The sequence below is a fragment of the Calonectris borealis genome, chromosome 26 (genome assembly GCF_964195595.1).
Source record: "Calonectris borealis chromosome 26, bCalBor7.hap1.2, whole genome shotgun sequence".
NCBI lineage: Eukaryota > Metazoa > Chordata > Aves > Procellariiformes > Procellariidae > Calonectris > Calonectris borealis.
In genome coordinates, this window is record NC_134337.1 from 5,596,141 (window position 1) to 5,609,387 (window position 13,247).

The window sequence follows — 13,247 nt, forward strand, 5'->3', positions numbered from 1 at the left end:
ATGTGATATTCTCATGTTGTATTATTTTTCCGTAGCCCTCAGGAAACCCAGCCTCCTGCCCGCAGCAAACCGGCTCGTCTTCCGCAGGGACGGCCGGTGCTGCCGTGCGCTGGGCTCGAGCACACCCGGCACGGCTCCGCCAGAGCCCGGCAGGCGGGTTTGCACCGGGGCTTTGGGCTTCACATCACCTCTGCCCTGTCCCGCCGGGGTCAGACGCCTCTGCCTCCTCCCTGTTTCACCCTCAGTTTGAAAGCCACCGCCCCAGGGATGCACAGGGCCCCTGTGAAAGAGCCATTTTCCCCCCAGAAATTTCATGCTGAATTTTCCATCCATTGCGTAAGGGCCTGAGCGCGCGCTGGATTAATCCCTCATGGGATCGCTCAGCCTCAGTAAGCACTTTTTGAACAGCTATTGATTTTTTTTCCTTTTTTTTTCTTAATTAGGTTCTTGCAATTTTCCCTTCCCTACCTTCACCTGCACCGGCTCCTTGTCCTGCGGTCCCTACTGGTGCTGGGCCACCCTCAGCCCCGCTGGGGCCGGGCACACACGGTTCCTCCCCCCTGCACCCCCTAAGTCCCCCCAAGAGGCAGCTGCTGAGGCGCTGCGGCCGCGGGGAGCAGGCGGGGCGGCTGGAGGAGGTGAGCGGGACTGCGGCACAGTCTGGGCATTCGGCACCGGGCGCCGGTTCTGGCTGGGGCTCGTGGTGTAGTCGGAGAGATGCCGCACGTGCCCCTGCGCTGCCTGCACGCTGCCTGCAGCTGCGGCTGCCCCATGCCCCGGCACGGCTGCCTGTTGCGGGGAGCGTCACCGAGCGGTAACCCCCAACTTCAGCTGAGGGTCTGTCACCAGGACCGCACGTCGGGGACCGAGCTGGGGACAAGGCTTTGCTTTAGGGTGTGATGCCCACCTGGAGCACACGTGTTCGTGACTTCCTCGCCCCCCCGCAGCCTTCCCCGCCGTGCGCTGCCCACCTTGTGCATGCAAAGAGCAGCTCCAGATGAGGGTGGGATGACAGTGCGATGGCCAGGACGTCCCCTGCCTCCCGCTGGCAATTGCACGCAGCTTGGGACCAAGGTGTTGTGCGTTGACTCTGCTCTGAGAACCGCAGCCGATCGATGTGTGCCCATGGAGTGCGTGCTCTCTGCTTTGCCCTAACACAGATCTCCGCTCGCCGGCGAGGCCGTCGGGTGGGCTGGGGGAGCCACTTCTCCGGTACTGCGGGTACCAACGGCCAGGAGCACCTCTGGATTTCAAGCAGCCGCTCTCCCGCGCGTCCCATTGTGCGTGGCTCGCTTGCTTAGCCAAAGCGAGGTGGTGTATTTGGGGTGTATGTTGGTGTCGGTGTGCCCGAGGGAGCACATGGCCGGTGTTGGTGTTTCACATGAGGACGTGCTGGCTTGCAGGCACGGTGGCATGTGTGACAGCGGTGATGGCAGCGGCATGGTTGGGGCAGGGGGAGGCTGCAGACAGGGACCACGTGTGACGATGGGAGTGTGCTGGAGAGCTTTCCCCTTATCTCACTAATCTCCTCCTGGTGACCTGCCAGCGTCTTGTGGGAGAGGCGGGCAGATGGGCATTACCGGCCGGGACGGCCGCCGAGGCCCCGGTGCCGGCAGCAGCGGCAGTGGGGTCTCCCCGCAGACCCCAATCCCCCGTGGCAGTGGGGTCAGCCGAGCGCCGGTGCTGGCGGGGCAGAGCATCCCCGTGGGACCCTCGTCCCTGTCCCCGTTGGGGCAGCCGGAGCTGGACCAGAGTGGCCGCGGGGTTTTGTGCCTGGTGCTGCCGGGGAGCTGCACGGACGCCTGCGGGGACTGCGGCATGGTCCACGTCCAGGTGAGCCCCCGCCTTGCGCCGGGGCCTCGGGGTCCCTCCGAGCCCCTGTAACCCGCACCGCGCCGCGGCGGGGGGCGAGCGGGAGGGAGCCGGTGCGAGCGGGCTGGATCCGGGGCCGGTGGCCGTTAGAGGGCAGCGTTACCGCACCGGCGTGCACGGGTGTCCGTCCGTCTGTCTGTGCGCACCCCCAGCCGGCTTCTCCCCGGCATCCCAGAGGGATCCGCTCACAAGTGTCATGAGTGCAAGTGCTCAGCCCCGGCCGGCAGCACGGCTCGGACCCACGGAGCATCCCCCGAGGGCTGCGAGGGCCGGACGCTGGCCGGGCTCCCTGCCCGTCTGCCCTCGGCGTCCCTCGGCAAGTGACAGCACCAGCTGCCGCCGCTGCCCGTGTCCCCCGTGGCCCTCCCGCAGCTGCCTTGGCCCCCCGGCGCGGATGCTTCTCCCATGAGATACAAGGGAGGGACAGGGGCGAGCAGGGGGGCTTCGTGCCACGTCTCAGCTTTGGGCTTGTGGGCCAGGCTGGCTGCTGAGCGGCTGTGAGCCACGCTTATTTATGGGCTCGTAGTCCGAGTGTGCCGTTTCCTTGCTCCCGTCTCCTCCCTCCGCTCCCCTGCCGCCTGCCCGGTCTCTGCGGGAGGTGGTCCGCAGCGTCCTGGGGCTCTGCCTTGCAGGGGGGACCTGTCCTTACGGCCCCATCCCCACCATCCTGCTGCCTCAAGGGCGTCAGCCCTCCGAACACGGGGCAGGATTCATCCCGCTAAATTTAGATGCCCACTGGGTCAGTGGCTATATCAGGGCGAGAGGGATTATAGTCAGCAGGGAGAAACCCGCAGTTTCTGAGCATCCGCCCCCGGGGTGGCTGTGGCCCATGGGCATGGAGGGGTTTGGGTGAGCGGTGGCCGGGAGGCTGTGGGATGGCTCAGCCCTCGCCCCGGCAGCTCGGGGCTGTCAGGCAAAGTTCATCTCCCCTGCTCAGGCATCTGCTTTCTGGCTGCAGTGTGTCCAGCTCAGCCCTGGCTCCCTCTGGCCCCACCGGCATCCAACCGCCTTCGGTTTCAGGGCGGGGACGTGGTTTCTCGCCTCCTACGGCTCCGGTTACCCAGAACTGGTCTCAGTCGACAACTGGGATGGGGACAGGGGACTCTGCGCAGCCCAGCCAGGACCCCCCAGGGCCGGCAGGGCCCATCAGGGTGCTGAGCAGCCTAAACCCGGCTCCAGCTCAGACGAGAGATGCCCCAGGGCCTGGGACTTGCCGGTAGGAAGCCAGGATTGCTCCACGGCGCTTCTTGAGTATCCTTTCTCCCTGCGGCGGGTGAGGACGTGGCGGTAGCAAGGGAGGTTGGTGGGGCGCACCGGGCTGGCTCGGATGGTGGGATGCGCGTTGCTGCCCCTAAAACTCACCTTCAATGGGAATTTTGTGGTGCTGGGGCCAGCGATCCTAAAAACAGAAGTTTGAAGCTGAGCTCCTGAGCAGGTAGCCTGCTTTCTGGAGGTGCTGAGCACCTAAGGATCCCTGAGGAGTTGGCAGGAGCGAAGGGGATGCAGGACCTTCGCGTCTCACTGCTTTGGTTGCTGTCCCCACATGCCTAACCCAGGCAGGGGGTTCCCCTCACTGCTTGCCTCAGTTTCCCCAGCTGGGAACCAGGGCCAACATTTCCATGCACTGAGTGAAGTCTCTTGCATCCCTTTAGGAGGATTTGCTGACGGATGCAAAGCACATCCTCCCCTCCCATCCAAACTCCAGGCAAGTTTGGGTGTTAAAATCCCAGAGGAAGGAGCTAAAATAGGCCAGCAGTGGCTGCAAAAGCGAATGGATGGAACGGTGGTGTAAAGCTGCCCTCCCTGCAGCCCCATGGCCAGGCATCCCCCCGGCATCCGGGCAGGGTCCCAAGGGGGTGAGCCGGGGAGCACCGGTGTGCGGAGACCCTAGAAGTGCCAAGAGTTTTGGGGGGGATCTGCTGACCTCCGCTGCAAACCGGGCATCACGGAACTGGAGGTGTGAGAGTACTTGTGTGCAGGTTGGCTCCCACCTCTCTGCCTCCGTTTCCTCGCGTGTCACCGGGGAATGAGAGTCTGTGAGCGCGGGGAGGCGGTGGGAACTCGTTCCCTCACTCCCATCGGGATGGTGCTTCGAGGAGCGGTTTGGGAAAAGCAGATAATAGCTGTGAAGACAAAGATACCCGAGATTGCCGCTTAATTAATTCAGGAGAAGAAGAATATCAGACTCTCGTACTGATTCACCCCCCTAGCAAAAGACATCGTGTTCCTCAGCCTTCGTTGACATATGGCTGTTGTTTCCAGCCCACCAGCAGCTCCCGCTCCCCGACAGGCAGGCGCAGCAAACGCCGCCTTGCCGCCTGCCCCGGGGGATTTGGGTCGAGCGGGCGGCTGGTGTGCGGGGTGGATGCCCAGGGTGGACAGGGCAGGATTGGGGAAGCAAGGGTTCACGTCCATGCCGCGATTTCTCCTGCCGCCGCGGGCTGGGTTGTAGCTGAGAGCAGGATTTGGCTCCTGAGTCAGGATGAGCAAAGCAGGGTCCTGCCTTGTGACTCCTCGCCTCGCTGCGGCTCTGCCTCTCCCTGCCTTCCCCCTCACACCCTTCGTACAAAAGCTGCCAAAAATCCCCCCCGGCTGCACAAGCACCCTGTTAGAGGCGTCAAAACCCAGCTGCAGCATGGGCTGGGGGTGCTGCTGGTGGTGTCACCCAGCAAGCGAAATAGCAGCACCATTGCTGGAGCTCCTGGGGTTACTCCCTCCAGTAAAAACAACAGCGGGAATTTTTCCAAAGATTCTCCAAGCGTAGGCAGGGCCCTGAATAGCTTCACCCGTGAGGGACGGTCACTGAATCATCTCTGCAGTGTCCCTCCCGGTGACCTGCGAGCCCAAGGCACAAGGGACAGTCCCCAACCCGGAGAATGTGGTGTCGAACTAGGAAACCCCGGGGTCCGCATGGTGTGGCTGGGCAGAGAGGCACAGGGGCTCCCCGAGCCCAGGGCAGGCAGGGACGGATCCCCACCGCTCCGGGGATCTGCCCGTCCGTACCCACGCAGCCACCTTCCATGCGGGCTCTTCGCCGGGTGCCGTGCAGGAGCACGCTCCCCACCTGCTGCCAGGAGAGCCCCGTGGGATGGTGCCATCACCCCAGCTCAGACTGGGGCCCGGGGAACCGCGGCGGCTCGTTTGTTTATTCTCTGCGTCGTTCAGAAGGCAGCCCGGCCAGGCAGCGCTTGGCGGTGCTGTTTGTTCTCCCAGCACAGTTGGAGGAGCGGGACCGGCCCCTGCGGCACCCAGCCTGTTCCCGCTCCCCCGGGCTCCCTCCCTGCTCGCCAGCCTGTGCTGCTTGTTCTTGGCTGCCTGAGAGCCTCGTAGTGCCTCCTCTGCAAACGCACGTCGGACGATCCTCTGCCCTTCGACTCCTTAACCGCAGCCATGGCAGAGGGAGAGGATCCGGCCGCCTCGCGGAGCACCGGCCTGGCGCTTTGCAGGAGTGACCAGGGCATCCTCATGCTGGAACCGCACCCTCCCGAATCCTGTCCCGGGAAAAGGATATTGCTCTTAAATTCTCTGCTGGGTGTCTTTGTAAGTACCCCCCTCTGCTCTCCTTCCTGCTCCTAGGCACCGGCAAGGCGAGGACTCGGGATGTCCAGGAATAAGGGGTGAGAAGCAAGGTGGTACCTGCAGGCGAAGGTCAGGCTGCTGCTGGGCTCTGTACGGCTGCCGCTTGCAAGGGCTGAGGTCTTAGCCAAGAAGCCGCTTGCTCTGGACTCCAAATGCACTCGGGAACATGAGGTTAAGGAGCGGTGGAATTTGCAGATCTTCACCTGTATCAGCATCCTGGCTCCCGATAATCCATACGCAGCTTCCCCAGCCCGGTCGGGGACACTCTAGTGCAGCTCGGCTGGTCTTCCTCCTTTTTTTAGTACCTGCTTCTCTATGCTAAGTTCAGGCCCTGCGCGTTCCTGCTAAGCCCAGCCCCAGCTGCTGCCCATGCCGGCCAGCAAAGGCAGAGCCCCAGCCGAAATTTGCCGTGTTTGTGTTGCACCACTAGCTGACCGGTCTCTTGGCTGAGATGCTCGGACCGGGACGTGGTAGGCAGTCAGGGCTGGATTCTGCACCACGCAGCACCGGCACACACCGAATGTGCTGTGATTTTGTGGCCATCCAGGGATTTTCTTTGCATGGGAGCTGGGGTTTATTTATTTTTCAATTTGCCTCTTACAGGCAGGCCCTGAAAAACATAGCTGCCACTTTCTAAGCACTGGACTAAATCTAAAGCAGCGCTGGTGCTAAGGATGAAGGGGAGTCCGCCACCAACCTCTCGGGTAATTTCCTTGCAAAACCCCCACTTTTCCCGTGCCAACAGGATTTTGGCATTGTGTGGAAGGGAGGCTGTGCCCTCGGGAGGGGAGATGCTGCACCACTGCTTCACCTCGCTTTGCTGGGGCATTAATAGGTGACGTTCTTACTTCTGCAATTATTTGCTAACCCTAACCCTCCCCGTGTGCCGGGGAGCTGAGCACAGGCTGTCTCCTATGAACCAAGCTGCCTGAGGTCCCCAAGAAGTAAACAAATGCTCTCCAGGTCTGGTTGCAGCAGGCTGCCTGCAAAGTCTCATGCTGAGCATCCTGATGTTTACCAAATCCTCACTTCTTCAGCCTCCTCTGGGGAAATCTGTGCTCTTCCATCCTTCCCCGAGGCCAGGGACAGCCTGGCAGCTCAGGCAGGGTTTGCAGGGGGCCGTGAGCTGGCAGGAGGTGGGGGGGGGGGCCATTACAGCTGACCACAGGCTGGGAGGACCGAGTTGCAGCACCGAAGCGGGGCTGTGCCTGGCAGCCCCGAAAAGCTCTTCTGTCCCCCGAAAAGCTCAGCTGCACAGCTGCAGCACTTTAAACGATGGAAATGGCAAGCGGAGCTTGGAGCAGGGGGGGTGTTTTCCAGAGTGTCTCATGCAGCTGGGGATTTTTCCTGCCCTGCTGAGGCGGCGGAAGAGTGATGGGAAGTGACCTCTGGCTCCCATGCTAAAACGAGAAGCGATGCTGTGAGAGATGTTAAACCAAAGACGAACGTCCCTCGGTAATCTGTCCTGCGTCATGCTCGGAGGCGTCCGCGGCCCGGGGCTTGGCCAGGCTGCAAAATCCACCCTTGCTGGGGTGGGATCGGAGTCCCTTCCCCAGCGCAGCTGGGCACCGTACGGTAGGCATAGCTGGTTTTTGCTCCTGGTGGGTTTAACTTACCGGGGAATCTGCTCTTCTCTGTGCCTTTTGGCATGGATGGTACCACAGCCCCCTGCCAGTGCCTGCAAACGGTGGGCGAGTGTGCAGGGAAGGGGCTCAGCGCTGGCATGCACAGAGGTTGCTCACGCAAACTCGCAGCCAGATGGGGAGGGGAGGCTTTTACCTATGAGATCCTGTCCTCCCGAGAGGACAGACCGAGAAACTCAGGAGCTGCTGACAGCTCCGTGTGCAGAAGCAACTCCCGAAGGGTTACGTGGCCTGCGGGGATGCTCAGGTCAGCTCAGGGCTGTGCCCTCCCCGGGCTTGGGGTGCAGGCACCAGCCGGGTCCCTCCAGTGCTGCCTCCCCACTGCGGGGCCGACAGCCAAGACCGATTTGGGAAGAAGGCGCTGGCGAGCTGCGCTGCCGCGTGGTCCGTTCAGCCTGTCCCAAGCAACAGTCTCATATGGACGGTCTCATATAACCCCTCCAGACCCCGGGCAGGGAGCTGTGCACGGTGCCGGTGCCGCAGCGGCGAGAGCCTGGGTTGGAGGGAGCCAAGGATTTTAGTTACTGGTGTCAAACTGTGCTTTGGCAGCTTCGCATCACGGATCGGTCTGTGATGGGCTGCTCCGGCTCTGCCTCCTCCCCGCTCCCGGCACCCAGTGGTGCACGGAGAGCTGCGAGTGCGGGCACCGGCATTGGTCCGGGAGGGTCCGGCAGTGCCGGGCTAAAGGATGGGGTGATTCAGGGAAATACATTCCCAGCCCAGAGCAGCCCAAGCGGAGGCTGTTGCTTCCGTGCCCGTTTCCCCTGGTCGCACTGGTCAGCTTATCTGCAGCCACGTGTGTTCCCGCGGCCCGGCAGTGCAGGCAGCCGACGGCAGCCCCTGCCCCAGACCTGTCAGAGCCGATGTCTCCTGGAAGGGCCGTGTTCCCGCAGGGAGGCTTCGCCGCTGTTGCAAGGGCGGTGTCCGTGGGGAGGTTTAGGGGAGCTCACGTTTGCAGGGTACGGAGGGACCGAGACCTGGGGATGGTGCTTTTATGGAGCTGTTGAACCGAACCTTTCAAATGCATCCTTGCTAGGGCAGGTTGATTTTTGTGCTACCCACCCCAGCGGCTAAACCTGGGCAGGGCCAGCTCCGGCGCGGGCAGTGCTGGCTGCGCTGTGCACCGCGGGGTCGCTCAGAGGTGCAGCGTTGCACCCAGAGCCTCTCCGATGCGGCAGGTTACAATTCCAGGGCACGGACAGACGTAGGGACAGCCCGAGAGACGATGGGAAGCGCGAGGCTGAGCGGCGCTCGGCTCGGCTCAGCTGTGGGAGCAGCACGGTCTTCCCCATTAAACATGCATCTAGGTCACCATCAGCTCATCGGTCCGGCCTGTACAATTCAATGTGTGGCTGAAAATACTTCCTAAGCTGTTGTTGTCTTGTTGCCTTTTTTGAGAAATAACTAAACCACAGAGCTGCAAATGAACCTTTCTCGTTTAGGCCGTTGTCTGCGGCTGCACAGATGCTCTGGTCTGTGGCCACAGCTGGTTTGAGGTTTCAGCATCAGCAGGGCACGCCGAGGGCTTTGGTCTGGCACAGCGTAAGGCTGTGGGCTTGAATTCTGCTTCCCTCAATGGCTCTTATCCGGGCCTGATCCTGCACTGTAGCTACATAAACTGTGCACTGTGCACTGGCTACATAAACTGTGCTCTGTGCAACCCCACGGCCTTGGGCTGAGCCAAATGCACAAGCTCCGGGTGTCCTTTCTCGCCCAGGACTTTCGCTTTGGCCCCTCACCAGCCCCGTTGCATAAATGCAGCGCCTGGGGGGTGACTCCAGACTGCCACTGGCTTCTGCAGAACCAGAGCCTGCTGTCAGCCCTGCTTGCTTTTCGGACACCCCATTTAATGTCTTTTTAATTGCACGTGAAGTCTCAAACACTTGTATCTGATGAGTCGGCTGGCTCTGTTTTCTGTGCATTGCATGTTCTCCCGTGGCAGAATTGGGTGGGTGCAACCTTCCCCGTTGCTCTCCGCAGCATGAGCGGGCCGGATCCGGGTCCATCCCAGTGCACGGCGTGGGCCAAGACACCACCTGGTCCTGGCACAAGTAGCTGCTTCCCGGCTTTTAGCTCCCTCAGGCTGCCAGCTCCTTGCGTGGTGATTGTATTTTTCCCGTGCGTCGGTCCCACCCGGGGTTTTGCTTTACGCGTGCCTCCCCCTGCTTCTCCCGGGCTTTATGTCCTGGTATGTGACACAGCAGATGACAAGGGCCCGTCCCGACCCCCTGCGTCAGGGCACAGGCGGCGTATGGGGCTGGAGGCGTGTGAATATCCCGCCACAGGGACGGGGGGGTTTGCATTACAGCCCTGAAAGCTCCAGTCGCTGAGAGCTGTAAACAGCTCCAGCAGATTTCCCGAGTCGGCAATCCCGCTGCAGCCCTCGGCTCAGTCCCTGCGCGTTCGGGAAGCGCCCAGGGGACGCGGGGCCAGCCCTGACGGGGGTCTGCAGGAGGGCTCTCCTCCTCCTTCCCTCCCTGCTGCTCCCCCAAAACTTTGCTGCCGTCAGCTGCGGCTTTCCCCTGGCCAGGCACCCTGCCATGGCAGCCAGCGCTGCCTGCGCATCGCTGCCGGGCTCCGTGCCGCGGCGGGGACGCGGCCGAGCAGCCTGCACCGACTAGCCCCGGGGGACCCGAGCCCTGCCCGCGATGGAGGTAGGTCCCGGGAGCCGTTGGGGTTAGAATAAGACCGCGGGGAGGGTGGGCAGAGAGACCCGCAGGGGATTTCGGTACCTCTGTTTCTGGCGCTCGGTGAATGAAACCCACCGGCGTGATCCGTGCCCGCGCAGCAAAGATGGGGTGGGAAGCTCCGCTGCAAGCTGAAACCCCGAGCCTGCCTCCCTACATTATGTAAGAAAAAATTATTCTCAGGCTGGTAAATTAGCGGAGGCAGCGGCTGCCGGCCCGTTGTGTCCGTCCAGGGGTGGCACGGGAGCGGGTAGCAGGCAGGGCAGGCAGGGCAGGCAGGGCGCGGAGGGGGACACAGGGCTGCCTGCTTCGGTCTCTGCTGCAGGCTTGAAAGGAGGGTGGGAAGTGTGAGTCAGGGCTCCTGCTTCTATTTTCAATGCCTGGGGTGGGTAAGGCGGTCTGGCGGGAATAGGGCTCCGCTCTGGGAGGCACGGGGCTGGAAACGCACATGGGGACGGGACTGGGGACACCCGGGGCGTCCCCTGTAATGCTGGGCTAATCGCAGTCGCCAACTCACAGGACAGATGCTGTCCCGAATTACGCTAATAAAGTGCTCTGGGGAAGAGGGGCCGTGGAAGCACCCACATTTAATGACTGCCCCAAAATCAACCTCCCCACGTCCACTGCCCACTTGCATTTCTCTGCCAGCCGTGGCCTCTCCCCTGTGGCCACCAAGGACCTGGAGCATGGTGACACCTGCACGGCGGAGCTGCTGGATCGGTGCAGCAGCTCCTCGGGTCTGCCCTGCCTGCCAGCATCCCTCGACAGCTCAGTGGTACTTATTTTTGCCATGCTTGAAGGTGCATATGGTCCTTCCCACGGCCGTTTCGTCCCCAGGTTGTATTTCAGCTGGGAACCACAGTCACCCTTTGTGGTGAAAGTCCTCCCTCGGGGTCGATGCAGCAGAAGCCACGGCGTTAGCTCATCCGCTGCGCGTCCTAGTAGGCTATAGGGTATGGAAAACAGAATAGTTCAGGGCGTGAGTAAGTGTCTTGAGAGTTTTGTTCTGAACTTTGCAATAATTGTGCAATTTCTTAAGAATGGGTTTAAATCCCTTCCAGTCGTGGGTGTGCCGGGAGACCACAGCCCCGCGCTGGGGACACGGCCCCAAGCGAGCTGCTGGCCCCGAGCTCCTCACCTGCCACCTGGGCTTTCTTCCATCAAACCTGCAGCAGCAAATAAACCAGCATTGCATAATTGTGCCCGGCCGTGGCCCTCTAAGTACTGTTTGCTCAGCTTATTAGCTTGAGCCTTTTGCATATCTCAGCTCTCCTGGGTTGAACTCTGTTGATAAGAATAATTTTTCTTCCTGCGTCCTGCATTCCTCCCGCATCCCGCATCAGCCCCTGCTCTCCCCTCCGAGCCCGCCTGGAAAACAAGCGCTGGAAAACAGCACTTTCATTTTGATGTGCCTACCAGAAGCTTTTCTGCATGTAGGGAAAGTGTGGCTTTTACTAATCTCCCGATTAAATCCACCGCACAGTCATTTAGGCTTGCTGGGATTTAGCAGGCACTGTCTGTTAATACTGCAGAGATCGGTATTGTCTTTTTTTGGTTGTTGTTTTCAAAGCAATAACCTGATGTGGCTCTCATATGATGTGCCCTGTGTCTGAGAGAGAGCAGGGCTTGGGGAAAGGATTTCACCCCGGCCATGTCAGCAGGGATGGGTGGCGTTGGGTCCGTGCGTTTGCCACCCATCCTGCCCTCCCTTCCCCCGCGCTCCCAAATATACTCCCACGAATAAATCCGAAAGATTGGCATTGCAGGGGAAAGGTTTCGGTGATTCCCAAACCTTGCCCTCTTTGGAAACAAAGTTTGAGCAACTTCTTCCCTTCACTGGCCCAGTTGGGGTTTCCCGTTTCGACCTCTCCAGGGCTGCCTCTTCCTTTTCCACGGCCGGTTTGTCCCCTACTGTTCAGAGAATTGGGCATCAGGGCAAAAAGTCTGTTTCCTGCTGCTGCTAATTTCTGCCCCTCGATAAGAAACCGAAGCAAAACCCGTCGCAGGGTGGCTGGAGCGCCCAGCCTGGCCGAGCGGCTAAGAATAGCCTGGCAGCGGGATCTGCAAACTCCATGGGCTTGTTGGGCATTATTTTTCTTTTTTTAAAAAAAAAAAAAAGTGCTGATCCAGCTCCCAGCTCTGCCCCAGCGTCCGCCTGCGGGCTGGGGGCTGCTGGGTTTCCCCTTTGCTCTCATCCTCCAGCCCCTGCCCCATCTCACAGTGGTGCTGCTGCAATGGGGAGAGAAGGAAAACCTTGGGGAGGGGGCTGGGGGATGCTCCCACCGAGCTTGTGGTTGTTTGCTTTTGCCTCCGAAGGAGGCTGAGACCCCCACAAGGAGACCCCCGCATGAAGCACCAACACCCGCGGGCTCCCGGCAGGACAGCAGCGCCGGGGAAAGAGGAGATGCAAGTAAATAACAGGAGGGCAGCGTTTGCCCCTGCTTTTCCAAGCCCCACGCGGGACCTGCTGCCGACGGGAGTGTTTATAAGCAGCATCTTGAGAACATTCCTCCCTCCCGCGCAAGGCATTTCCTGGTGATAACACACTCCTAAGTAATGATCTCGCAGCATTATCCCTATTAAAGGGTCATTCGGGGAAAGTGTGATGGAAATTAGAAATTATTCAGGTCTGCCAACAGTATTTAACTTTCAAGCAGCTCTTAATTAGAAGCCAGGAGCCATTTATACAACCACTGATATTTGCATAAGAATCTGCATATAAAACCCAGCAACTGGAAAGATTTAGTGATTTTTTTCCAAGCGGCAAAGCAGCGTGCCTGGCTTGGAGAGCGCGAGGCAGGACCCTGGGTTGCAGTCCAGGCTCTGTCAGTGATTTTAAGTGTGGCCTCAGGCAAGTGATTTCCTCTCCCAGTGCTCCAATTTTTCCATCTGTAAAATGGAAATCAGCATGTGTCCGAACTTTCTAGGTGGCAGCTTGTGTTTGCGGAGGGGGCTGGCATTGCCAGGTGAGAAACCTTGGAAAAGAAAGCAAAGGAGTCCCTGCACCTGCAGCCGGCTGCTCTCTGGGGATGAGGAGCTGCTCCTGAGTAACTTGCAAATTGGGCTTACGGCAGAGTTTCTCTCCAGCTGAAAAACTCCTGTGTGCATCTAGGCTAAAAGCCAAAGTCTGAAAACGAGACTAAAATACCTCCGGGTTGCTCAATCCCTGCTCTCACTGCTGGTTTGGTGGGAGATTTGATGACGGGTTCCAGTTTTAGCTCCTCGCTCCTTTTCCCCTGTCCAGCAGCCCAGAAACGCCGGTGCCCGTCTCTGCACAGAGCAGAAAGTCAGAGCCAAGCTCCCGGCGCGGATGCTCCTTGCTGAAAGCAATTGGCCAAAACCAGCCTCAAAACCCTAATTATTTTGTTGCTGCACCCTCTAACTGGTTTATTCCTGGGATGCCAGCAGTAGTGCTATGGCTGGGAAATGCTCAACCAGCTGGAAAAAACCCAACTTCTCACTATTG

At 60.2% G+C, this 13,247-nt stretch overlaps 1 protein-coding gene across 3 annotated transcripts in view; it reads left to right on the forward strand.

Moving 5' to 3' along the window:
* The window catches only part of TMCC2 (transmembrane and coiled-coil domain family 2), a 28,726-nt gene that overhangs the window by 10,647 nt on the left and 4,832 nt on the right, over positions 1-13,247 (forward strand). Inside the window, exons 1-2 of one of the 3 annotated variants that reach the window (XM_075174486.1) lie at positions 9,191-9,748; positions 12,098-12,191. The exons of 1 other annotated variant lie outside the window; for it this stretch is intronic. In XM_075174486.1, coding sequence (XP_075030587.1) covers positions 12,129-12,191 — 63 coding nt within the window. In that variant the 5' untranslated portion in view covers positions 9,191-9,748; positions 12,098-12,128. Of the gene's footprint in view, positions 1-9,190; positions 9,749-12,097; positions 12,192-13,247 lie in introns of those variants that run through there. One more of the 3 variants, XM_075174487.1, reaches the window with a different exon arrangement.